Consider the following 25,405-nt stretch of genomic DNA (forward strand, 5'->3'; position numbering starts at 1 on the left):
GGCCCAGAGTCACCCAGGGAACATCTGTGGCTGAGGGAGGACTAGAAGCTAGATTGCCCTCTTATGGTTCTACACTTTCACCCCCACACTGGGTCTCTAGGTTCCCCGTTACAATCTTTGCTAGTGACAAACTGGACAGTTGCCTGTACTTTGGAAACCAGGAAACTCAGACTCACTCACCAAAACTAGCACCACCCATTTGTGAGATAGAATCCCACCTATCTTGAGGCACTGCCAAAAATGTTAACATCTGCCTATTAAGATGCCTTTCCTTGGATTACACCCAATATCTTCCCACAACACAGCAACAAGAGACTATTTTGCAAGTCTGTGGCACAGAGGGAGGGTTAGGGGAGCTTGGGGTGGTGTGGACAGAAACCCACATAATCAAACAGGCCTTTTTGGTAAAACTCTTTACTAGCAATTAATATTCTACAATTATTGACCTTTCTTCCTCTCCTTCAAAAACAGTCACAGCTTTTGAAGACAAAAACAGGAGAGCTCTTTTCTTCAGAGGGGTGGGAAGCAAACAAAAAACTCGCACATTATTTTCAAGGGCAGGATCAGCCTAGCACTCCATAACTTCAGTTCCCATTCTTCAATTTCCAATGTACTAAGAATCAAGGGAAATGGTGGCGTGGTTGCATAATCAGTAGAACAAGCTCAAGTCCAAATTGAAGTTCCATTTTGAAAAGGGTGAAAATGGGATTTTATTCAGAGAGCTGCAGAAGTTCAGGTTTCATGCCAGTCTTTCTGGTGGTATGAAAACAGCTCATCTGAATGTCCATTGGCTTTTGGTTGTGAAGAGACTTATCCTTCACTGGCCTGGCTGTATTGCAGGCTTCTTCTCCAGGATATTTGCATTTTACAGAGCACAGCCAACAACACCATGAAGGCAAGTCTAACAATCTTCCTTTGCTTCAGACTGGAAGAAAAGGTGGCCTTCACCAGTAGCACCCTGCAGACTGAGAAAAGAAAAGACCACAAATGAGTCAGATAAATCCAGAATAGTTGAATGATTGATTGAGATTTGATTTCTCTTGGAATGCATCTTAGGATCCATATTATTTATTTCTTCCTAAACTTATGGAACCAGAGCCATAGTTAAGCCATATTTATCTTCCAGTTGTTGGGAAGGATCAATAACTGGAAGCCCAACATCAAAGACAATTGTTTATTTCTTGGCCAAGAGGCAAGACATGTTTCAAAGAAAGTAATCGCTTGGCCATCACATTATCTGTAATCTCGTCCTACCCTTAACCCCTTCTTGAAGGTTGGTGTTAAGACCCTGACCTTTCCTTTGCCCAATTTATTTTCTAGCAAAATATATTGACCAACATACTTTGCATCCAAGCCAGGCCAGATAATTTTAATAAGCATGATTTTGATCAATAGGGAAATAGAATAATGAATTATACTACTTAGTATTCAAAATGCTGAGTGGTTCCCCAAAGTAATCTCACGTAGCTAAATTAGTAGCAAGTATTTGCAACTATAGAGAGTATCTGCAAGTGGCTACCATATTCATTTTCTAAATGCCTGTCCGATGATGCTGTAAGAATGTTGTGGCTACTAAATCTGTGAAATGGCACCACACTCAGCATTTTAAAAAAAAAAAATTGATCTCACATTAACCTCATCATGTCAGCTGCTGATTGCAGCTTTATTCTCACACATCAATTTATAGGCGGCCAGTTTTGATAACATGTGATCATGTGCACATGTTGTGATCACAGTGATGTGCACATCACATCAAAGCCACACCTTGATTTGCTACCCATGCAACAGGAAAGCATAGCAAATTAGAGCTCCTTGATTAATGCTCGGTGCATGTGTGGTAATACAATTCATTCTTGCATTCAGTATTTACATGCGCAGGTTTAGATAAAAAGATTCTTGTTTGTACCTTTGCTCCAGAGTAATGCAACTGCAAATCCAAAATCCCTATTTGCAGGGACTTTAGGGATCCAAAATCCCTATTTGCAGGGACTTTAGGGATCCAAAATCCCTATTTGCAGTTGAAGGACTGGACATATACCTTGGGATATATCTTCCAATGGTTAGGCTCAGAAATAAATTGCATCCAACATTCAGGTGAACAATCAGCTAAGCTTTTCCAGCCTCTGTTATGTATGGAGTGAGAACTTGAGAGTTTATGTTTACAAATACACTGTTGAGAGCAAAATTGCTCTCTGTCACAGCACCTGCCCTCCGCAACAGCATTCTCCCAGAGGCCTATATGGTTCCTAATGCTTAAGAAGTCCTTGAACACCTGGCTGGTTCTTGGGTGTGAAGCTCCCATAAGAATTTTTCTGTTAGTTGGAATGTTTGCCTGGACATCCAGTGCTCTTTTCTTGTTTTTCTTGTGCCTCAATATTTTTAAAATCATAGGCCACCCAGAATCCAGTGGAGCTGGGTGAATTTCTGAACAACTCATTAATTACTGGTCTAATTTCCAAACCTCACTTACTTATTTGGGACTCTGTCCTCTGCATACAAAGAAAGCAATGAGGAATCCCAGGAACATTACAGAACCAACGATAATTAGCAATGTTTGAATTAGGTGCAGCAACTTGACCTTGCTGGTCACTTTTGATCGGAAAAGTTCTGCTTGTTCATCGCCGATAATAGCCGTCTGGAGAAGGAAAGACAAAGAGCTTGCAGCATCACGTCAGCAGAAGAATACAGGCCTGAATACTCAGCAACAGCGATCCTCTTCTCTAACCCCAAATAAGTATTTATGTATAGCTTTGCATAAAATCGTGTACTGTGGCAGGAAAGAAAGCTATTGCAAATAACAAACTGATATTCTGTCACAAGTTGGAAAAGCAGCAGAGAGAAAAAGACCAACATAGCAAGGAACTGAGGTCTGGACAAGCCTTACATCTGGCTTAATAAAAAAAAATGCAAGGATCATGGATCCTGTTACTCCCTGTGTGTTTAATAATGTGCCTCTTCTGTCACATTAAAATTTACAGTTCAGTAGTTACTTTTACAATGCTTCTTTTTGGCAGGGAGGGGGAGAGGAGAAGCACTTCTACAGCCCTGGAGTTTCAAGAAATGTGCCCCCTCCCCCAGTTCAATGGATAGCAATGAGAGGAAAACCTGTCAATGGGTTGCTAGAACGATCAAGTATCGTATCTTCAAATTCCACCCCTGCAGTTAATAGGATAGCACAGCGGCAAGAAGAAAGCAGAGCAACATCTCCCTGATGCCCAAAATGACTTTGTCCAGAGGGCATTCTAAACCTATATGCCATCCAAAATGATACCATTCAGGATTTTCTTGCTTCCTTCCATATAAATGGGGTTGAGAAATTTTAGGGGAGGGAAAGCCGCAAATGATTGGGAAAGGAGAGAACGAATGAGACCAGAAGGCGCTTCCTACTGGCTTCCTTCCAGAGGAAAGCAAGACCAGGTAAGGAGAGGACCTCTGGAATTTCTCACAGCTCAGAGAATTGGGACGAGCCTATTAGTCAATATATAATGCACAGGTGATCCCATAGAAGCAGGCCTTTCTGTGCATTCCCTTTATTTAGTTGGTTAAATCAATAGGGATACCAGATTCGTTTGAAGAGTCAAAGTAAAGGGAAGGAGAAAGACAATTCAAAAGGAAACCGACTAACCTCATTCAGCCACAGAACAGGAAAGATATAATGATGTTTAATCTTTCTTAGTGCTCTGCAGAAAAAAAATAATAAGGGGGGGGGGGAGAGCAGCAACATTAGAATAGCTCAGTTTCATTTGTTTCCCATCTGTCTTACTAGATTTTTCAGAAGAGGTTTCATGGGCTACAATAAAAAGAGACTCTTCCACTCCCATTTATCAATAATATAATCAGTTTGCTTTTTAAGTACTCCATCAAGTAAGGTCCATGTATATAACAATTTTTTTGATCATTGGAAGAATATGTTAGCAATAAAAACAATGGTTGAATTGTCAAAAAACTATGGGACATTCTCCTGTTAAATTTGGTTTTCTAGGCCAATCAGTCCAACTACTTTTTCTTTCTTACTATTTCCAACTTTGGCATTCCAGTTTCCAACCAGCTGCCTCAGTAGTTAGAGCATAAAATTGGTTAATCATGATATTAAAGGGTCATCTGTGAAGTCTAATTGATAGTATTCAGTCACTGAGTGTGTTGAACCCAAGTACTGTCCTTAACACATGTTTCCTGGTTATTTAATTTTATTTCTTGTGTCAACTGTTTGCCTTCATTCCCATCCAGTTTTGTCATCCTTGCTATCTTTACTCTTCATTTTTGTCTCCTTTTTTTTATGTTTTATTTGTAAACTGCCCAAAGTCATGCAGCCTCTAAATAAAACGAATAAACAAACAAACAAATAAATATCATTATTTTATTAAATTTAGAGGCTGAGTGACTCCAAACTATGAAAACAATGTCATTCCTTGTTTTTCGTGTCCTGAATAATAAACACTTTTGGTGACCAAAAGTGTCCAATTTCAGTCCATTTGCTGATGCCTAAGATGTCAATGTGTAATCATCTTTCGCTGGGTTGAATGTTCCCATGTTCCCATACCTTATGTTCCACATTCCCACTATAATTCCCTCTTTGCAGCTTCAGATTTTCTTTTCCTACATGGCAACATCAGCAACTAGACATCCCAAAGGCTTTAATCCAGTCACCTCATAAACACTACTAGTACTTCAAAAGATCCTCAGCTCTTCTTCAGCAACATGTTGAGTGCCATCTGACCTGAGGGGCCTATCTTCTGGTAGAGCATTATAAATCATTCTATATTTTCTATCCTGATATGGTCAATAGACTAATCAGTAAACAATAAACTAAACTATATTTTCGATCCATGCGTTTTTTATGGTAAAACTACAGGAGTGGTTTACTATTGCTTTTCTCCCACCCAGTGTGAATGGATGCCGTTGCCACTAAAGTCATCTTCCTATATTTCTGCTGCCCCATGCTGACCGTCATAACTTGGGTGAGCTTGCTGGGATTAGATTTCTACTTTCTTGGCACACACTCTCGGCATTCTTTACTCATCCCTTCTAGGCACAATCCCACCTGCCACGAGGAAGCAGGACTTGGAGGGACTCATGCAGGACCCTAACAATAATTCATTTAAACATAAAGGTGGTTATTACGCTACAGTAAGGATATCTAAGCTTTCTTTAGATTACAGGACTAGTGAATTTTTGTGGAAAATCAAAAGTAAGGGCAAAGTATAGGATGGAGCACAAGACAGAACATAACATTTTGGGGTCTATTTAATATGCTGGCAGTCAGTAACAGATTGGTTTATATGCAGTTTTCTTGGTCACAGTGCAAAAGTGATTGGCAATTGCCTTCTTCCAGGTTGGTTCTTTTTTCTTTTCTTTTCTTTTCTTTTCTTTTCTTTTCTTTTCTTTTCTTTCAAACTATAGAGTCTAGCCTACAATCCTAGATTTCCTAAGGTCCAATCCAAGTTCACTAAATCTAGCTATGCATAACTTTTTTGCAGACTCAGCCAATGTCACTTAGACTGCAGCACTATATTCATCAAGAACGGGCAAAAGCATCTACTCAGAAATAAGGTGCAATTTCCACTTTATCCGTAAGATATTGATAGGAGTGGGGAATGTGCGCCCAAATCTAAGTCAGGCCGGATTTATAAAGCCAAGTCTGCGGTGTCTACAACATGCACGTATAAACGGGATGGAGCTTCAATGAGGATGTCATGCCATTCATCTTGCAGATTTTGACCCCTCCCCAAGATGCTGTTGCCCATAAGCCAATTCTCCTGATAAGCATAAACGCAGGACAAGGAAACCTTTGGCCAACATTTCCCCAGCAGGAAAAAGAAAAAAAAAGCAGCCAAGACTTACGAGATTTTTGAATTCGGTCTCACTAATAAATTAATCTGCAACTTTTTGGCAAAGTGCATGGTAAATCCTGTGGTCTAAAATGAAACAAATACAGTGAACATTGGGGGAAGGGGGAATAATAAAAGATTAGCAGCATTAAAGAGAAAAAAAATGTATTCAGGTGCTAGATTTAAAGGGTTTTTACCAGCATTGGACAAGGTGGACTCTTGGTACCCAAGATGTCTTAGCTATACTACTACTATTCAGTGACTTCCTTGCAGTTACTTTAAACTGGATCAAATTTATCAAATCTGAGATGTATATTTGCTTTCAAGGTTAGTGTTGCACCTTTTAAATGTGCTCAGAATAAGGAGGGGGGAAAAATAAACCAACCCCCCCCCCCTTGAAGTACAGACTGACGGGCTCTTGAAATTCTTTATCCAATCTCTGGACAACGAACTAGGAGAAAGCTTTTCACTTTGGTGCAGGAAACCAAAAATTCACTCCAAGGGTCACATTCTATGACAGAGACAACCTGCATATGGATTTGATTCATATCAAATCCATGATCTTGGAGCTGGTACCACATGTAGTCACGTACCGGTTCTACATCCAGAAAGGTTGTATGCTCTTCCACATTTGGCTTCATTCCTTCAATGTATTGAAAAAGTTGTTTACTCCCATGCAGGAAATGGGGCAATGTGATGTAGACTGGTTTACCTATAGAAATAAAAGGGAAATGAAGCCGGCTTACAATTCAGGTCATACAGTTCCATTCTGCTAGTGAAGCTGAATGGAAGAAAGGAGACGTTCTGTCTTTGGGACGACAGCAGGCCTCTTGGTGAACGTATTCCCCAAGTAATTCCCCTAGTATGCTATGCAGATTGGACATGATCCAAATCAAAACTTCAAAAGAATTTATAAAATTGCTCAGACCTTATTTTCTAATTGGTTCCATGGGTCCATTGTAGGTCCATTGTGTGATACCAATGACCCAATTAAGTTCAGGAGGGATTACAATCTGGCTTTAGTACAGCGATGCACAATGCCCCCATGAATTGTAAAAATCATTGAATACATAAAATTCCAATGTTAATTAATGTTATTGAAATCAAATTGCTAGGTCTCACTCTTCCCTGTCAATTACACTAACCCACACAGATTTATGGTGCAAATATTCATGGGCAATCGGGTTGCAAGGAGCTTTTCTCCCACTATAGCTATCTCATGATGGCAGGGAATGAATGTTAACAGGAGTAAAAGCTGTGGGCTGAGCATGGGTGAAGGAGGGCCAGGCTACACAAATAGGACTGGCAACCATCCTGTCTCTTGGGCCACCCTGGGGCAGTAGATACCATTGTTTGCAAGACACTATTTCATAGCTGAAAGATTCCTATTAAATACATTCTTCTCCTTTGTATCAGCTCTGATGTTCTACATGTGGCCAGGTTGGTCAAAATGGGTGTGGATATAAACAAAAGGTTATAGGAGACAACTGACTGAATATGCCATCAAAAAACGTCAAACTCTAATTTTGATGTAGCCAAAAGTCACAAATGGTACAGCCAAGATTCAAGGTTTTGATACAATTTCAGCTTCAATTAAGCCTACCGAACCCTCCCATTTTTCCTCTGTTACCTTGTTTGCAGGAGCTGATATCCATTATTCCACTTATTGTACAGTTCTCGCTTATCTCCTTGTCGGTGCAGTAGCAGATATTATCAGGATTAGTAAGGGGTGAAGCAAAAGCTGAAGGTGGGATAATGAAGCGATAAAGCAGGATGTCTTTCACTGTCTGCTCATTATCAAATGTTCCATAGACTGACCTGTACAATAAAAGTAATATGAAGCACCACCTATGAAGGATCATACACCATGTTGAACAAGATCCCCCGATCTTGACATCATCAATCACATTTCTCAAGCATGAGTTGATCATCTACACATCGCTGATCTCATTCCTTTATCAAAATGAGGGGATCCTCAATCAGATGAGCCTCCCCGTGACACTTTGGTGAGGTAGGATTGACTGGCATCTCACCAAGGCAGAAGCAGAGCCAATCATTATGTTTGGGATGTATGTTTAATATGTAAAAAGCCATATTAAAAACAAAGACTACTAACACCGTACTCTCAGAAAGCCTTGAAATCTAGGGTTTTGCATGGAACCCCAATTGGTTTCCAGTATAATGGGAACAGTATTGAAGTGGTTAAGGTCTCTGCATGTTAACACTTTGGGGGGTAAACTGGATTTTGAGTGACATTTTAATAGAGAAGCTGCCAATCTCTGTGGTAAAATTAAGCAGTCCCGCTTAATCTAACCCAAAAGTCCTGCTGGTTGAATGTTGCTGATATTCAAAATTCTATTATCTCCATATCAAAGGAATGAAACCAGTTACTCAAGATCTTTTACCTGCAAATATCTGAGGAAAAGAATCTCAATATTTGATCCTTGCTGACAAAAGGGGGGAACGATGACCCATCTGTGAGTAAAAATGAGAACATCCTGTGAATTGTGAACCTCCCAGCTCATACCAAAAACTTGCATCTGAATTGAAAGTGTGCCTTAACAACTCAGGCTGGGTCTGACTGTGGCTCCTGTTCATCGAGCTCAGCTCTTCAGTTCTACCTACTGGATTAACAGAGGCTAAGGCAGGCCTTCCAGAACTAAAGAAAATAATGCATTTCTTCTCCTTCTTACAATATCCAGGTAACACTTTTCTGGAGTTTACAGACCTAAGACTTGCAAGGCAAATTTTGACTTATAAATAGTTGCAACCTGGAAGACCATTTATCAAGCAGTAGCCATGACATAGAAACTTGCCCAGGATTATGGACTCCACGTCAGAGAAGGAAGTAAGCTACCTGGGGGTCAGATTACCATTTAAAGAATGACCCCTATTTATTGAATCCTTGGTGAAATCATGATTCCATCTCTCAAGACTTTGCAAAGCTAACTCAAATATCTGAGAGGTGGGATAGCAAGCTCTTAATTGTTGTTATGGTCCCTTGAGTCATTGCTGGTTACTGGAGACTACATAGACAAGTCCATGCAATTTCCAACATGGTTTGCTGCCATGTTTTTCCTAGGACTGAGAGAGAGAGAGAGAGAGAGAGAGAGAGAGAGAGAAGGGGCCAATGTCACCCCACTGATTTTGTGCCAAAGGGCAGACTTGAACTCATGATCTCCCACTTAAATGGCATGATTGGAGGGATAGCTTTGAACTGGACTCTGAAATTAATCTCTCTTTCCTTCTTTTCTTTTCAAACCTATTCCTCCAAGCATGCCACTTAATTTTTAGTGTAGCAACTGCAACCAATTTTTTTCTAACAAATGGAACTTTATTTTCTAGTTCGAACTTGGGAACGGGCCCCTGAAATCTATCCATCTTTCTTTTTTTCCCAAACTTCAAAGTGTCTTCTAGCCTCAACACTCACCTTTGATGGAGCAAAGAGCAGAAGCCGTTTCATTGTTTTCTTGGTGTGTTGAGGTAGGAAACAACAGCTGTCAAAGCAACATACTAGCAGTGAACAGCTTAGCACTGTTCACATACATGTTATGTCTCTAACCTTTTTGCCTTATCACACCACTCATGGAAGTCATTGCTCCTCATCCAAAAAACCCTATTGTGTGTGCCTCGTGCATCTGCCGCAAGCCATGATGACACCAAATGAAGACATTTGCATGGTGATGTCATTAAAAAAATCCCATCTGTATATGCTTATACCCCAAGATCTGACACAAATCACAGCATTTTCCTCCATTGCAGACATCTCCTCAGTCACCCCCAAATGTTGCGCTCTCTCGCTCTCTCTCTCATTTCCTTTTCTTTGGGATCTTTCCAACTCAATTTCAGTTCCAACCTTGCATACTTTAATGGATGCCAAAATATGTGTGTGTGTTCTGCACAGGAATAGAAATTCAGTTATGTTCTATTTACACACTTACCAGTGCCATTCACCATACCACAATAACTTTTCCAGTATGTAAGGGTCCTTTAAAAAAGAAAAATAATATGCAGCTCAGATGATGTCAGGCAGTTTTCCTAGCTAAACAATTGTCTTCTGAATCTAAGGAAAGTGTGGAAATGAAACAAATTCAGGGGCAGAGTAGATATTCTATTCTCCAGGTTTCTTGTAACCATATTCCCCACAAGAAGGAATTGAAAAAGGTATGAGAATTTATGTTAGGATAGGAGGAGTGTTTATAAAGTAGTGTGCAAAGTAACAAACAGCATCCTCTTTTCCTAGGGTAGGTGTGAAAAAGCAATAGGGTAGTATTTATATAAAACCCATTGAAATCTCATTGGCTCATTGGCGAGTCTCCACATGACTCTCTCAGGTGGATCAAACAGGAAAAGAAGGTGTTGGTATTGGAAGAAGGCTCAAACCAGGTCACTTAACTCCAAAAACTAATATCCACAGGACATTCATGTTAGCCCCAAACACCCCTAGTCTCTTTTAGGCTAAATTAATTTCCCCCAGTTAGCTATTCTGCCCCTAGATGAGGTTCTAAAAAGGCTTTAGAAAAATTGGGCTGGAACTCCATCTCTTCCCACTTTTTCTTTCCTCCCTATACTCATGCAGGGAGGGGAGAGAAAATGAAAATGAAGGGATGAGGGTGGTAGAGTTCACCAACTCTGTCCAAAGGAGTGTCAACGCTGATTGCATCACTGTGGATTTTTAATTATACCCCCTCCCTACAGCATTTGGAGGAAAGACATCAGGAAGTTATAGCCTCCCAACCTGTCTTAGAAAATGGGTTGTTCCTGGCTGACTCAGCCATCAATGTCGAGACTGGCAGATGGGAGTGAGTCAGTTAATGATAGGAATATGGTCACGTCCGCTGTGCCATGTGAACTTGGTCACCCTGTCTTACTTTTACTAGAACTGAAAGCCCATCCAAATCCACTTGGATCTGCCCAAATGGGTTTGGATGGGCTTCCAGCTCTAATAAAAGGAACACTAATCTGCCCACATCTCTTATGTTGGGATGTCACATGAGCTCTTCTAAAATGGAATATTCACTGATTTATGCTAAGGACTTGACTCTAGGGCTCAAGCGAAAGACCATCTTCTTATGATTGGCCTTGTGGTGACAAGAAAGTTATTTTATGCAAGACCCTAACAATTGTCATATAATGCTCCTGATCCATGAGGATCAACCTTTATCTTCTCTGTGCTATCACTCTGCCCAAGGGAGACCAAGCTGAGTAATAGGCACTTGCCCAAAGCTATCTACATTTGCCTTATGATAATGCAAGGATTTGAAATTAAATGGCAACAATTCAAACCCCAAATCTAGTGATAACCACCACAGAATTCATTGGTCTTCAGTACAATGTGAATACAACCAACACACCTTCCTATGACTGAATATTCTGCTGCTGCACTGGAGAATCTTATCTATATAGAAAGCAAGTGCTGTAAGAGTTCACAAAACAGAACTGATTGCTAAACTAAAATATTGCAATTTCTGGGGAAAAAAAATCTATATCTTCCCAAGTATATTATACCTGCTATTATTATAAGTGAGGATAATTCCTTTCTTGCTTATATCGTCTTTCCCGCTGTAAATTCTGTAAGGGCCATCATATGTTTCATTGTACTTGAATGACATAAAGACAGAGAACAGAAAATTAATTTTTGATGCAAATACGCTTGATCGTCAAGATGAACTCTTTACTATTTAAAAGTCTGTTCAAGGCTACTCGACAAAACCTAAGTTATGTCAACCATCTTTTAAAAAAATTTTTTTAACAGGCAACTGTTTTTTTCTTGTACCTAAGACATGGAGATCTTTGTGTTTGAAATGTGGTTTTGCTAAAAACTGAAATAAGGAAATAGTCACAGTTAAGGGAAAAAATATATATATGAAGATGCCCTGAATCAGCTTTAGACCAAGCATTCATGTCTTTTAAAAATAACCCAACCCAATTTAAAATAAATCCTCAGTAACCTCAACATTATAAGATAAGGAAATGACCATTATTTTAACTTCTGTTCTATGACAAGGAGGCAAATACTTTACGAACATTAATGGTACATCTTCCTCCTCCTACATGATTATTCCATTTTCTTTCCTCCTGCCTTTGGACTAGCTTTGTCATTTTTAGAATAATTAGAATTTCTAACCTTATATTCTGGATGTTGATCATGCAAAGTTTGCCACAGCTTTAAGTTCTTACCCCACCCTCCCATTTTTTCATGCACGTTGACAAAAACATTATTAAAATATCTCCCTTCCTGCTCATGATGCAACCACAGCCATAGCACTCTCGGAGGCATTTCCAACATAGGCATGTATATAATTATGGATTAGGATGAATTCAAAATGTATACAAAATGCCAAAACAATCAGTTGTACGAAAAAGGAAGATTCCAAAGCCAATCTTTCCACTTCCGAGACAATGCTAGTTAATTCAGATGTCCAAGTTCCCAAGGGGAAAAAAATAGAAAAAAATTCTGAACACCTGTGAAAGAAATTTGTGCAGTCGAAAAATAATTTGGGGCCATGTCTCACTTCTCTGCTGTGAAGTGAGATAGTCAAATCACCTTGGAGTCAAGCTGGTGACTTATACGGAGACATCGGTGCATTTTATCACCTTCTTTGAAATTATTTTTTGCCTATAAAGTAGATCTTCCCAGTCGTTTTCCCCATCCAACTATTATCCAGGACTGACCCTGCTTAGCTTTCCAGATCAGCCATAGTCAGATTGGTGCTATCACCTGATGAAGGGAAACAAGATAAGGAAACTACTTTATACCCTTATCAAAATCCCATTTGTTACTATGACCTTCGTTTCTAACATCTGATGGAGGAGATTGCTAACAGCAACACTTCTCTACATAGAATAAAAGTCTGTTGAATTATGATAAGTCATCTTAATACATGCCAAAGGCTATCCTAATTTTAATGTTTCGAACTGTCTGAATTTTAAGGATGCATTTATTATAGCAGCATTCACCCTTTCCTAGAATCACACCCCAAGCAATTAATTTTCCCTTTGAATGCATACTTACGGGATAGAACACTCCGACAACTGTATTAACTTTTACCATTGGAATTTTTTTCAAGAAAGGATCTTCATATCCCCAAAGTATTTCTTTCACAGTTCTAGTTTGGAGGAAATACGATTTTGATGATTTCATCCAAATGTCCATCAAGGCTTGAACAAGTCCACTTGTAAACAAAGCAGGTGCCGCCTACAGCAAATACAAATATGTCTATAAATTAAACTTTTGACACTGGGATGCAAACCAACCAAAAGCTTTCATAACAGGCTTGAATTCAGTCTTATATGTGATCAGATCACAGAATATCTGAAAGTTTTGAACCTTAGCGCATGCTGAAGATTTAGATCTTATCAGTATAATGAGACATGCAGCACAGTGAAATAATTAATAGGTTTGTAGTGAATGTGTATCTTCACCATTATAGCAGGCAGACAGTCCTAACCATTTCTTCTGTAGGATACAGGAGATAAAATTAGTTTTAAAGCTTCGGGAAAAAAAATAATGTCAGGTCCAAAATCAGAGGATGGGGAAGAGAACAACAAAAGAGTAATACCAGATTTACTGGTAGATGATGACTCCTTTTGATGAAAAGTTAAGACAGAGAAATGACACAGTAAGAATTAGAAATATATGGATTTCCAGGTTTTGCTGATCTACATCTCCCAGCATCCCTCACCATCAGCTAAAAAGTCAAAAATCAGCTGGGACATCAGGAGGGGAAATAATTAAATGTTAGGATTTTAGATGTAACACATTTTCCAGTGTCAGAGTTCTTAGAAGTAACAATGTCATTTTAATTCATCCACCCCTAAAAATAGACTTAACTAGACTAAGTCTGATACCATATTTCTGAGATAGTATATGCATATATATATATGCATATACGTATTTAAGTAGCATTGCTTCAAGAACTGAATACAAACAAAGGCTAAATCATTCTGCACACAAAACACCAAGAGGTTTGGGCAATATGCTTTACTGAAAACTCACAATCTCTGTAGGTCTGGATGCCTCTAGAGATTCTACCAAGCAGTAATAATTGGTACCCTTATTAGTCATCTCATCAAAGTAGCCAAGTATAGAATGGGGAAGGGATTTGAGAAACCTCCTCTCTCTCCAAAGATTTAAATGGAAAAGATGCTGAAGCTAAAAAGCATGACCAGGTTAATACAATGACAGAAAGCTTGTGGAACAAAGCAAGTGAGTTTGTTGGTGCCAAATGGACCAATTTAGTAGGTTGCTTCAACTGAAAAGTCTATTTCGTTCATCCACAACATTGAAAGAATGGATAAAAGTCATTCCACAATACTGACAATACCCAAATTCAATCTTTTACTGATTTATTATAACTTACTATGCAGATGATATAAATTTTATTGGAGGACTTCCTTACCACAACAGCAAGGTTGACAGTGGTGATAGTGTCATTTTCCGACCCAACTGACATATCAGGTTGAAAAATAATAATATTTGGCTGGAGGTAAGACACAGTGCCATCTTCGAGTTCAGTGATATTTTCTTTGGGTTTATATCGCATCCTTGAAGAACAAGAGATTCCACTTTTGTTAAGTGTTGAACAAAAATCAGAACTAACTAGAGCTGGCACTCTCTGCCAGCAGACAAATGGATATTGGACCATCAGATACTCTTCTTCCCTTCCCTTCCCTTCCCCTCCACAACACACATATATCCACATTTAGAGCCTCTTCAGTGTGTTTTGCATTACCCTCTCTGTGAATCCTGATGAAAAGCATGCCTTCCACCACCACCCCCAGCCAAAAGTGGGTGGTTCAGCTTTGGTTTCACTCTGATGGCTCTATAGAGAGCAGTCAGGAAAGGCAAACTACACACACACACACACACACACACACCTACGTAAGAGCTTGAAAGAAGCTTTCTATTGTTAATAGCCTGAGGATACAATTCAACCCCAGGCAAATAGTTTACACTGGGCCAAGACAGCCAGATTCATACATAATATCCCCAGAGAAATCAAGGCAAAACAAAACTGGTTTGCAGAAGCTGGATGAATAAGCCCCACTGGTCATCCTGCTCTAGAGAGTAGTGCTCATGGACAACAACGGAGCATTCAAAACATGATTTGCATGTGGCGGTTTTGGAGTGCAATCTAAGAACCGGTAATCTGGCCCCCCTCCAGATGTTGGGAATAGAACTATGCTTCCCACAATCCTCTGCCACCAAGCAGGCATTATATATTTTAGTGCCTCACGATGAAGTTGCCCATTTGTGTTCCCCTCCAATATGACTTAAAGCAAGGGAAATATTTCCTCCCATTTTCTTACTACAGTATTTTCCAGGAGCCTCAGCTTTCTGCTATGTAAAGCACATCTGAGCAACCAACATTTTTTGCTTGTAGGGAGAAAACAGAAATCCTCTTTATGACTGAAGGGCTGATAACAAGGAAGAAAAATATATTGGGCAGCAACCAGTTACTGTCTTTTCAGATTGTGGGTCAGGGTCATTTGTTAAGTATATAAAGGCTAAGGTATGGGCAATCTGTGGACCACATCCTTACATTTGTGGAAGGTGTTCCTTTTAATAATAATAATAATAATAATAATAATAATAATAATGAGGAGGAGGAGGAGGAGGAGGAGGAGGAGGAGGAGGAAGAAGAAGAAGAAGAAGAAGAAGAAGAAGAAGAAGAAGAAGAAGAAGAAGAAGAAGAAGAAGAAGAAGAAGAAGAAGAAGAAGAAGAAGAGGAGGAGGAGGAGGAGGAGGAGGAGGAGGAGTAAAATATGTTAAGCACTGTTTTAAAATTATTTTTATTAACTAAATACAAAAAAATGAAGAAAAAGACAAATACACAATCATTAAAGAAAAAAAGCTGAAAAAAGAGAAACAAAAACATACAAAATTTACTGACATACATAGATCAGTAAACTGAAGCCATGATTCATTTCAGTCATCCATAATTGATACATAAAAATCAATTCTGTGAAACATGAGCTGTCAGAATCCCACCATTAGGTGTCCCTGAATATACAGAATTGAAGTGAGCTGCTATTAGTTCTCTATCATAAAAAAATGGGACTTCAGTTACAAAAGGCAGATTCTGGCTGAACATTTAGAAAATCTTCACAAGCAGTTCTACAGCTGAACCAATTACCTAGAGAGGTGGTCAGCTCCTTCACTGAATGTGTTCAAGCAATTATGGACCCCGCTCTATCAAGGATATTCTATTCTGGATTCTTGCCTTGCATAGGGGGTTGGACTCAATCTCCTGTCCCGACTCAATGGAGTATCTGTTTGCTCTCCAATCCCTCTTCCAAGTCCCCAAGACATGATCGTTCTCAGGTCTTCACCTACTTGTAAGTATATGGGCCTTTCTGCAGAAGTATTGGAGCAGAACCATTCGCCATCACATCGCCCGGGTTCTGTACATCAAAGAACCAAAACTGTCTGTAGACTGGACTCCCAGGAACAATCCAGCTCTTATAAGCAGTTGTACCATTTTCAATGACTGATTCCTGTAAAAGGAAATAACAACAACATTTTAGTATTTAAATATTTTTTTCCAAGTCTCTAAGAACATTTTCAGACATTATTTGCTCAAATACAGAGTAGCTCAGATAATGTTTCCTGGAAAAGCCCATCAGTTTTTATTGATTGGCAAAATTTGAGCTGAGTATCATTTTTATTTCTCAGCAATATTTAGGTGCAGGAAGGGTAGAAGGTTTTTCAAAAACCTAAAGAAGTATCTAGAGAAATAAGCAACAACACATTTCTATGCACTTCTTTGACATCAACTAGACCATTTACATTGTTCTTTAAGAGAATGTAGCCAAATTAAGGCTACAAATGCTAAAATCCCATAATCATAAATTATGAGTTCTGAACAGCAAAGTGTGCATCAAACTCATTTTGTTTTTAATAATGAATATGTAGGCTAAAAATGTTTAAGCAGCATTTTTTAATGGCATTTCAGACAGTTTCTGTATATACCAGCTGTACTCTTGCTTAGTTGAATACAGTTTGATCAAGTCTAGGCTATACTAATCGTGCTACAATCTCCTTTAATTGGAATAAAAATTAATAGAATGATCAAAATTGTATTTGATCAGAAACAAAATGAAGTACAATGCTCAGCAGGTACTCAAGATGTTCCTACAGACCAAAGAAATCCCTTGAGTCACAGAGAATTGACCAAAACAAAGTGTGTGCCTTGAGCATGGAATGGACCAGGATACCAACTATCAGCAGGTCTAATGCCATCAGGGCCTCTCATTTCAGTGAACTTTTCAGTGAACTCTTAACTCTCATTTTAGTGAACTCTTAATGTCACATATTTTGTTGATTTTCACAAGCAAAGCTGGTGTACAAGTCAACAAGAACTTTACTGGGCATGCAGGCTTTTTTCAATCAAGGATTGTATGAGTGACTTGCTTAAAAAGCAACATTGTGAGTCATGAAGCTTCAGATAACAGGGCCAGCTACAGAATGTATTGGGAAAGAATCTGAAAAGGCTTGTACAAATATTTGATTGAATTCTCAACGTGACAGTGACCCTGTCTCTAACATGACTCTTACAGATCACAGAGGCCGTGGTATGTACTGAGGTTGATCCCATGGATCTTTTTTTTTCCTAATTATCACACTTGTTGCCAGATATAAGCTGTGCTGGACAGGTTATTGAGTGAGGATAGGCCTGACAAACAGAATGAACTAACTAGCTTTATTTCTAACTCTGTTGGGGATGGGATCATACATGATATAAAGAAAGCTCATTTTTTCTTTATGACAATTCACACAACCCTAGCTATTGGCAAGAAAGTTCAGTTCAACCAGGTGGTTCGCGTGTCTACTGATGGAAATGCCGGTGAATTTCTCAGCATAAAGATACAAGAGTTTTGGGGGGCATTTTGAAAGAAGACCACCAGTTAATGGCTGGTTTGATCTATGATATTTAAACACCATTGTAAGTAATGGGTTGGACATGTCAACTGCAGCACCAAGGCTGTGATGGAACTTCTACAAGTGGGTTGTATACTAATATTCAAGTTGGAATTGTTGCTGTTGTTGTTGTTCAGTCGTTAAGTCGTGTCCGACTCTTCGTGACCCCATGAACCATATTGCGCCAGGCCTTCCTGTCCTTCACTGCCTCCCTGAGTTTGCTCAGTTTCATGCTCATTGCTTCAGTGATGCTATCTAACCATCTCATCCTCTGCCGTCCTCTTCTCCTTTTGCCTTCAATCTTTCCCAGCATCACGGTCTTCTCCAAAGAGATCTCTCTTCGCATTAGGTGGCCAAAATATCTGAGCTTGAGCTTCATTATCGATCCTTCCAATGAGCAATCAGGGTTGAAAGTTGGAATTACAGTTCGACAATAGAGTGCTACATACAATATACCCACCGTGCTACCTATACTTTCAATTTAGTCCTAAATGATGCTACATCAGCTGTCCAGAAGCAAGAAGCTACTTTGGAGTTGTAGTATGTCTGTCTAATTACTTCTGCAAACAGCATCAAGTGATGGCATTCACTGTCCCTACATATGACACCTTAGTCCAAACTTATGCCAGAGGCATTGTGTCCAAAAGATTATTAGCATACTATGACGCAATTCGTTACAAGTTGCTGATTGTAATAATTCTTCTGGGAAAGGAAAAGACATAACAGATGCTAGAGCTCTGAAATCTTAAATGGAGAAGTTCCAGGCAAATTATACAGATAGTGCCATTTACAAAAATGTAGGAACTATCAACTGCATTGGAAAACTGTTGTAGTCACCACAAGCTGAGTTAAGCAAAGCTGCAGGGCTTCTCCAGGCCCCTTTCAATAATTTGCACGATGTGGGATGTCAGTATAATATCACATATAATAGTGCTGTAGCCCATTCCTGAGGTATAGGAATTTCTAGACCAATGTGTCCCACGGGTGAAGACGTTTCACTATGATCTTTGTGAATGTTGAAGTCCTCCATCCACAGAAGACCAAAGCAGAGTGGGCATGTTCTTTACAACACTGGACATAGCAATCTCAGAGAAAAAAAAATAGATTAATAGACTTGTATAAAGGGGCTTCCACATTTTATTCCTGCAGACATGAACCCTGATCTCCATAACTCTTGATGGTTGTATGCAGGTGGAGAACTTCTGATCAAGAAATGTGATAGTTACTTGACAGACACAGTTTGAGGGCAATTAATATAATTCAGAAGATCAAGATCAAGAAGTTGCATAACTTCTTATGGTAGAAAATCATGCTCGGCTGTCAACATTTACCGAACTCCACATGGCATGCCTACCCTTTCTTTCTGGGAGCTTCAGAGAGGGAATTCTCTTTGAAAAATGACTTGCAAAGCAACAGGCCGCAAAAGTCCCTGAATGGTCTGTTGATCCTCTTATTGGAGAATCTGTTTGCCAGAAAACTGGACATCCCAAAGGTTCCATAGTTGCGGATGAAAAGCAGTCAAAGAAAACGTGAATGCCTCTTTCCCTCCTGTTCCCTTGACGCGTGTCCGAGGATGATGCTGCTGACCCCGGGCCCCTGGCTGGGTTGCATTGCACAGGCCAATGCTAAAGCTGCACAACACCCACATGCAGCATGGATGACCTAGCCAGCAGACTGCCCAGCCCAAAGAGGAGGAGGAGGAGGAGGAGGAGGAGGAGGAGAATCCTAGGTACGTGGAAGCTAAGCTGCTCTTACTGTCTTTTACTTTTAAAAGTTTTGGCTTCCTTGTTGCCTTGATGTGTTGGCTTATTTGTATTGCATTCCATGAATGGATTTGGTCTCAGTCTGCATTTAAACCTTTAATTATTTTATTTTTCAAAAACCTTGGTTGGCAGCTGGTCTCCATGTTGCTTTGGATGTTATTCCTGCACTCTGTGCATTCTCTTCATCTCTGTCCACACAGTATGACAAGGCCATCCTGTTAAACCAGGGAGGCAGAGGACAGGAAGAGAGAAAGAGAAGAAAAAACCAAGAGCACTATTCCCATTTTGAGGGGAAAATGTTTTGATATTCACAAGTCCTATCCCTGTATGGTTTTTGAAGCACAAATGAATTGTACCTTCACACTGAGTTCACTGTGAAGCTTTCCACTGTCTTCTGTGAAGCCAGAATGTTGGCAAGCAAGTCAAAGGGTGTTCCCACCATTTCCTATGAAGCTGAGGAAACTGTGACAGTACACGTTGATGCTTGCCATGTAGATTATATCCTGCACTCACTTCAAAACAAGTAACAGTCTTGGAAGGATAAACAATGCAATTTTATAGCACAACAGTTGGGGCTCAGATTTAGAACTTCAGGCTATAGGTGTGGACTCAAGATGACTCAAGATTTCCTCATGAAAGAGGAAAAAAAGATCAAGAAAGTGAAGGAGAAGTTCCTTCTCTTTCACTGTTCAGTGAATTATTGTGTGAGGCACAAATGACCAGGATCAAATTACCCTTCTTTAGACTCATTATGCGAAGACCCAGCTCTCTAGAGAAGGCTATAATGCTGGCAAGGTGGAAGAAAGGAGGAACAGGGAGCATATTTTCTGCAGTTGTTACAGAGTGAAGAGAGGCAAAGACTGGGTTTATTTTAAACAATCATTTGTTCATGCAAATACATTATGTTCACTATTCAGTCAGAATTGTCAGTCCAAAACAATTCCGTGCTTTTATCTCCTGCATTTTCTTTCAGTTGAAGCTTCTCCTCTATCTTCAAGGAAAGTCTAACAGGAAACATACAGCAGTAGTCAAGGCAAGACTTGCCTAATACGTAGAATTCCCTAGACCTCTGGGATGAAATATCAATGAGGTAGCAATGAGATCAAGCATGGCCACTAGTCTCTTCATTATCTGTACAGTCAGATCCAGATGTCCCACCAGCATTTTGATCCCACAAGAACCCAAGGACCAAAAAATGGTCCATACAAGTCTTGATATCAATATGCTCAACTCAGGGTTGTCCAAAAGTCAATATGGCAGCCACCACTATGAGATATTGCACATGTTAAAAAGGGGCAGTGCTTTGATCATATAGCGGTGGCTGCCATATTGACTTTTTTGACCCCCTCCCTACAGACACCCCTGGTGCAACTGTTGATGTCATATACCAAAGCTTATCAGCTATCGATGGCAGAAGCATCTTTTCCGGCTAATGAGATTGTCACATCGGCTTTCATGACAAAAAGCCAGACATGAGCTCATACAGCAAAGTTAATTAAATCAAATTACATTTAAAAAACAAAATAAAACAAAATGCCATAGCTGTTTATTTGTTTTGAGCATAATTAATCCCAGAATATTAATATATGATATTCTGGGATCAATTATGCACAATTAGATATGTAAGAAAGCTATACTACAATTCTGTTGGAAATTAATTTGGACATTTTACCTCTACTAGACTTGGTAGTAATGTGACCCCCCCCCCCCCGCCCGGTGTAAAGCAGTCTAGTATTCATAATTTCATTACTGTTTTAAAATTTCTCTCTCCCTGCCCCACCTCACTCTGTGACACAGAGTCTTAAAAAAAATGCCTTACTGTAAGTTCCATGCAAATGAAAGATGACTTTTTTTAAAAAAAGAAAAAAAGCTAACTCAGGGGGGTTTTTATTTAAAACTCTTGCATCTGAGAAATATCTGGGTCAAAGAACAAAACCCCCCAAAAATGGAAGTAAAAGCAATTTGAAAAAAACCCCAAAAACCTCAGAGAAATTTCCACCAACAGTTGCACAAATCAGACAAAGATATATATAAAGCCTGTTTATGGGACACAATTAAGATTTTTTTTTAAAAAAAAAAATTAGATTCTCCTGCAAGCACGGGCAGGAAAAGTGGAAGGATTATTTAGCATTTGTAGAGAAGCTCTGTAGGATTTTGAGTTAATGCTGGACCACAAGCATTTTTTGAGAGATCGTTGGAACTGTGCCTTATGGTGTTTTTAAATACTACACCATAGAAAACAGCTCAATACAATTAAGCCCTACCTCTAACTATCCACCCCCACCCTCCCTATTCCCAAAGTGTTCAATTCAGGTATCTGAATCACAGAGACTGAGTCAGCTTCAATCAGCCTTCAATCACTTCCGCTTAAGCCCTGCAGTCCTGCTATGGTTTATGACAGTGTTGTCCAATCTTGGCCACTTTAAGTTGAGTGGACTTCAACTCCCAGAATTCCCCAGCCAGCATGGCTGGTTGGGGAATTCTGGGAGTTTAAGTCCACTCAACTTAAAGTGGCCAAGTTTGGACAACACTGGTTTATAGGGATTGATCGGATGAAACTTGCAGTTAAACCAGAAGGGCTGTGGTTCTCCCATGAAGCCCATGAACCTCTCCTTCGCAAAAGATGTTGCAAAAATTTCACTGCATTTTATTTATTACATGTATAGGCCACCCCAATCTGTTCCCAATCTAGCTAGTTTACGAAATAAAACCATAGAAACAATGGCTGTAGGATTCTTTTGGACTAGGATTGGAAGAAAAAGTCACATATGCCAAAACTGAACTGGAAGGGGGAAGAAAGAAACAGCAGGGTTGTGGTGCAAAGCTTATATAAAATTATGCCCATTACAGCAATATCGGGGGGGACGGGAATGAAGGGAAATTCTATGCTAGACCTTTGGAAAAGGTCTAAAAGTTGGAGAACTATGACAGCAGAGTACTTTTCAACAACCACAACTGCAGACAGTTCTGATATTCTGCAACCACAACTGAATATTCCGACAAGGGTAGACAGGGTTTTCAAAAGGCTTGAAATAACCCTTCTATGAGAAAACATGCCAATAGATGGAACTTTTCCAGCTCGGGGGTAGGGAAAATAAAGGTGGAGAAGAACAGAGATACATTCATATAGTCCTGCAGAATTAAAAGAATAGCAAGACAGTCGGGACAATCAAATCAAAGCGTTGCTAATCTGTGGAATGTGCAGAGTGCGATCACGAGAAGGTGTGCAATCTTGCTCAATCGGTATGGCTTTAAAAGAGGATTAACTAAAGGTTTTTGGAAGATTTAGCTCGGCAGTAGCTCCAGTATTGGAAGCGTAGCGTTTTGCCTCTAACTGTGTGGGGAGCGCTGTTGGCCCCATGTCCTACTGTGGGCTTTCCATTGGCAACTGGCTGGTCCTTCTGTCTGTATCTATCTGGCCGGTTTCGCCTCTCCGCAGTCCATCCACTTATATGAAAAATAGAGTCTCCTCTGAGTTTGAGCTCAGTAGTGACTCTATGGGTTAGGGTTAGGGTTAGGGTAACCCTAACCCTTGAGTCTTCTTGAAGCAATAAAAGGAAGTGATCTGCCATTGCTTTCTTCCAGGATGTTGCAGCCAATCTAAGTTACAGTCGTGGAAGTTCCTATTGGTCCTCCATCCAAATGCTAACCAGGTCCAACGCTGCTTAGCTTTTTCAAGTCAAAGGTTAAACAGAGACTATCTGCCATTGCCTGCTCTGATTATCTATACAGGCAACTCTTTTACAGAACACTGATTGGATAACAGGTCGGTACTTTCCTTCATTTAGTGAATCCCAGGAAACTTTGACTATTTTCCTCTTGGACAGGGAACAGGCTGATATTCTCATCTCTCTCTGTCTGTATGCATGCACGTTATATAAATATTTTAGCAGTGACACATCATTCACTTATTCAGTCTGGACTTGTTTTGCTTTTTTTTTTCACTTGCCTACAGCATCAGCCTTGTACCTCCAGAGCAAACTGCTTTATGTATCAGTGGCTGAAGATAATTAGCTTTGTAGTGTATCAGACTTGGAGATCATGTAGAAAAATGTGCACTATACCATTTGCGTGGGTGGAATAACTCTTCTAATTAATCCAGAAATTAGCATGGAAAGAAGAAGCTATCATTAATGAGACACAATGCTTTCAGTAGAGGTAACCTTCATTCCAGCCAATTATCTAGGCTTTGATTTAAAAATCAACACTGGAAAATTTCAGCACAGCCTGCAATTTGAATGTAGGCAAATAGAAATGATAAGGTTCAGTTGAAGGCTTAAACAAATGCACTCAGGTGAATAGAAGCAAAATTCAGATTTAAGAACTCATGTACAATTCCATGCCACACAAGCATTTCCTTTATCTGGAGTCTGCTGGGGGAGCTATTTGCGACAGTCAGCAAATATACTTGTATTTTACAACAGATATGAAATGACCATGATAACAGTCATGCCAGGGCTATGTCAACTATCAACTTTTTTCAAAGTTAACTGAACAGCTCATATTGTTTGCACACTTCCCTAATTTAGAAGAGCTTACATTCATTTTATTTATTCTAGCCAAGGACAAACTTGATTTTTTTTTTTCTTTTTCTGACAGTAGGTAGTAATGCGGAAGGAAACTGCTACTAGGCTATTTTTTTTCAAAGCTGGGCTGTGCCTCTGAAATTGGAAACACTGAACTAAGAGTCATCAGAGTTTACAACTGAACAAGCCACGTGTGGCTGGAGAAAATGTGCAGACTCACCCATTACATCTTGATTAATTTTTAAGTGTATGCTCAAAAGGAGAGTTAGAATAATTGTTAAATGAGAGTAAATAACCCAAACTACACCTGGCCAACCACAGATAGGTTTTGTAAGATTTGGCAAGCTAACTTCTCAGTGTAAAGGAGATGGAAGAACTGAAGATAATGATAAACTCATTTTCTCATACTTCTGAAACTCCCCCCCCCCCCGCCATAACTGTGAAACATTGATACAGCTAGGGCTGTTAGAAAAACTCTGAAGTATTTTAAACATAAAGGCTTAGAATTTTGAGTTTCCATTCTGGAAATAAAAAATCCATAATGAAACAATTCATGTGATCAGGTATAGCCAAAATGCTACCACCACAGAGTGTACAAGCTTTCATGTTCTCCAGATATCCACATTAAGCAAGGCCATGCAAAATGCAAAAAGGTCTGGGAAAAGCCACTGAAGATCTATGAAAGAACTCCTAATTATCATCAATTTGTCAAGAACAAAAACCAAGATTGGTCAATCTTATCTTTATGCCCCTTACACCCAATGCTTTTTCCCCCCCTATTCCTGAAAAATATCTAAATTTGTTTTGTACATCAGCCTCCAGAAATGAGGCTCATTAATGACACTACCAATGGAAGCATCCATAAAATGTCAAGTGAAAACTTTATCATACAGCCCCACATTCAAAATTCTGGAAACATGGGTACTTCTGATTTTCCTGATATTATATCCCACCATGTTAACAATACAGATAGGTTTTTATCCATTAACTTTTGTCCACTAGAAATTGCTCCAGAACCCTGCCTTCAGAAATTGCTCCAGAACAACTGCTAGATTGGAATTTTTACCAACCTGATGTATCCCATGTGCTGGCTAGGGACAATAAATTATTTATTTATTCATCATATTTATATAGCCGCCCATCTCACACAGGGTGACTCTGGACAGCATACAGCCATATGCATTGGTTTGCAAGTCCTGCAAATTCTCAGAAGAGAAAGTGTCCAGAATGCATATGGTTAAGGCCTGGTTGACCAGAATTGAAGAACAAGGATGAAGGCAAGCAGTGCTTTAGGAGGTCAATCGAAGCCAAGGTTGAGGCCAAAGACTGTTCCAAGATTTTCAACCAAACCAAGGCAATAACAGA

General features: G+C 39.6%; 1 protein-coding gene across 7 annotated transcripts in view; it reads right to left on the reverse strand.

Annotated features, from left to right (window-relative positions):
* Positions 1 to 398: 398 nt before the first annotated feature.
* The window catches only part of LOC103054496 (CD36 molecule (CD36 blood group)), a 52,613-nt gene continuing 27,606 nt past the window's right edge, over positions 399 to 25,405 (reverse strand). For all 7 annotated transcript variants that reach the window (XM_088134912.1, XM_088134906.1, XM_088134908.1 and 4 more), the window contains 12 exons: positions 16,168 to 16,328; positions 14,231 to 14,375; positions 12,844 to 13,026; positions 11,337 to 11,428; positions 9,770 to 9,816; positions 8,234 to 8,303; positions 7,459 to 7,646; positions 6,422 to 6,540; positions 5,842 to 5,915; positions 3,626 to 3,680; positions 2,471 to 2,635; positions 399 to 965 (listed from right to left, as the gene is read on the reverse strand). In XM_088134912.1, the coding sequence (XP_087991038.1) occupies positions 2,471 to 2,635; positions 3,626 to 3,680; positions 5,842 to 5,915; positions 6,422 to 6,540; positions 7,459 to 7,646; positions 8,234 to 8,303; positions 9,770 to 9,816; positions 11,337 to 11,428; positions 12,844 to 13,026; positions 14,231 to 14,375; positions 16,168 to 16,220 (1,191 nt within the window). In that variant the 5' untranslated portion in view covers positions 16,221 to 16,328 and the 3' untranslated portion in view covers positions 399 to 965. The remainder of the gene's footprint in view (positions 966 to 2,470; positions 2,636 to 3,625; positions 3,681 to 5,841; positions 5,916 to 6,421; positions 6,541 to 7,458; positions 7,647 to 8,233; positions 8,304 to 9,769; positions 9,817 to 11,336; positions 11,429 to 12,843; positions 13,027 to 14,230; positions 14,376 to 16,167; positions 16,329 to 25,405) is intronic.

The sequence above is a fragment of the Python bivittatus genome, unplaced genomic scaffold, assembly GCF_059951505.1.
Source record: "Python bivittatus isolate LINGU-HERP-01145 unplaced genomic scaffold, Pbiv_v1 ctg000120_np1212, whole genome shotgun sequence".
In the NCBI taxonomy this organism is placed as follows: Eukaryota; Metazoa; Chordata; class Lepidosauria; order Squamata; family Pythonidae; genus Python; species Python bivittatus.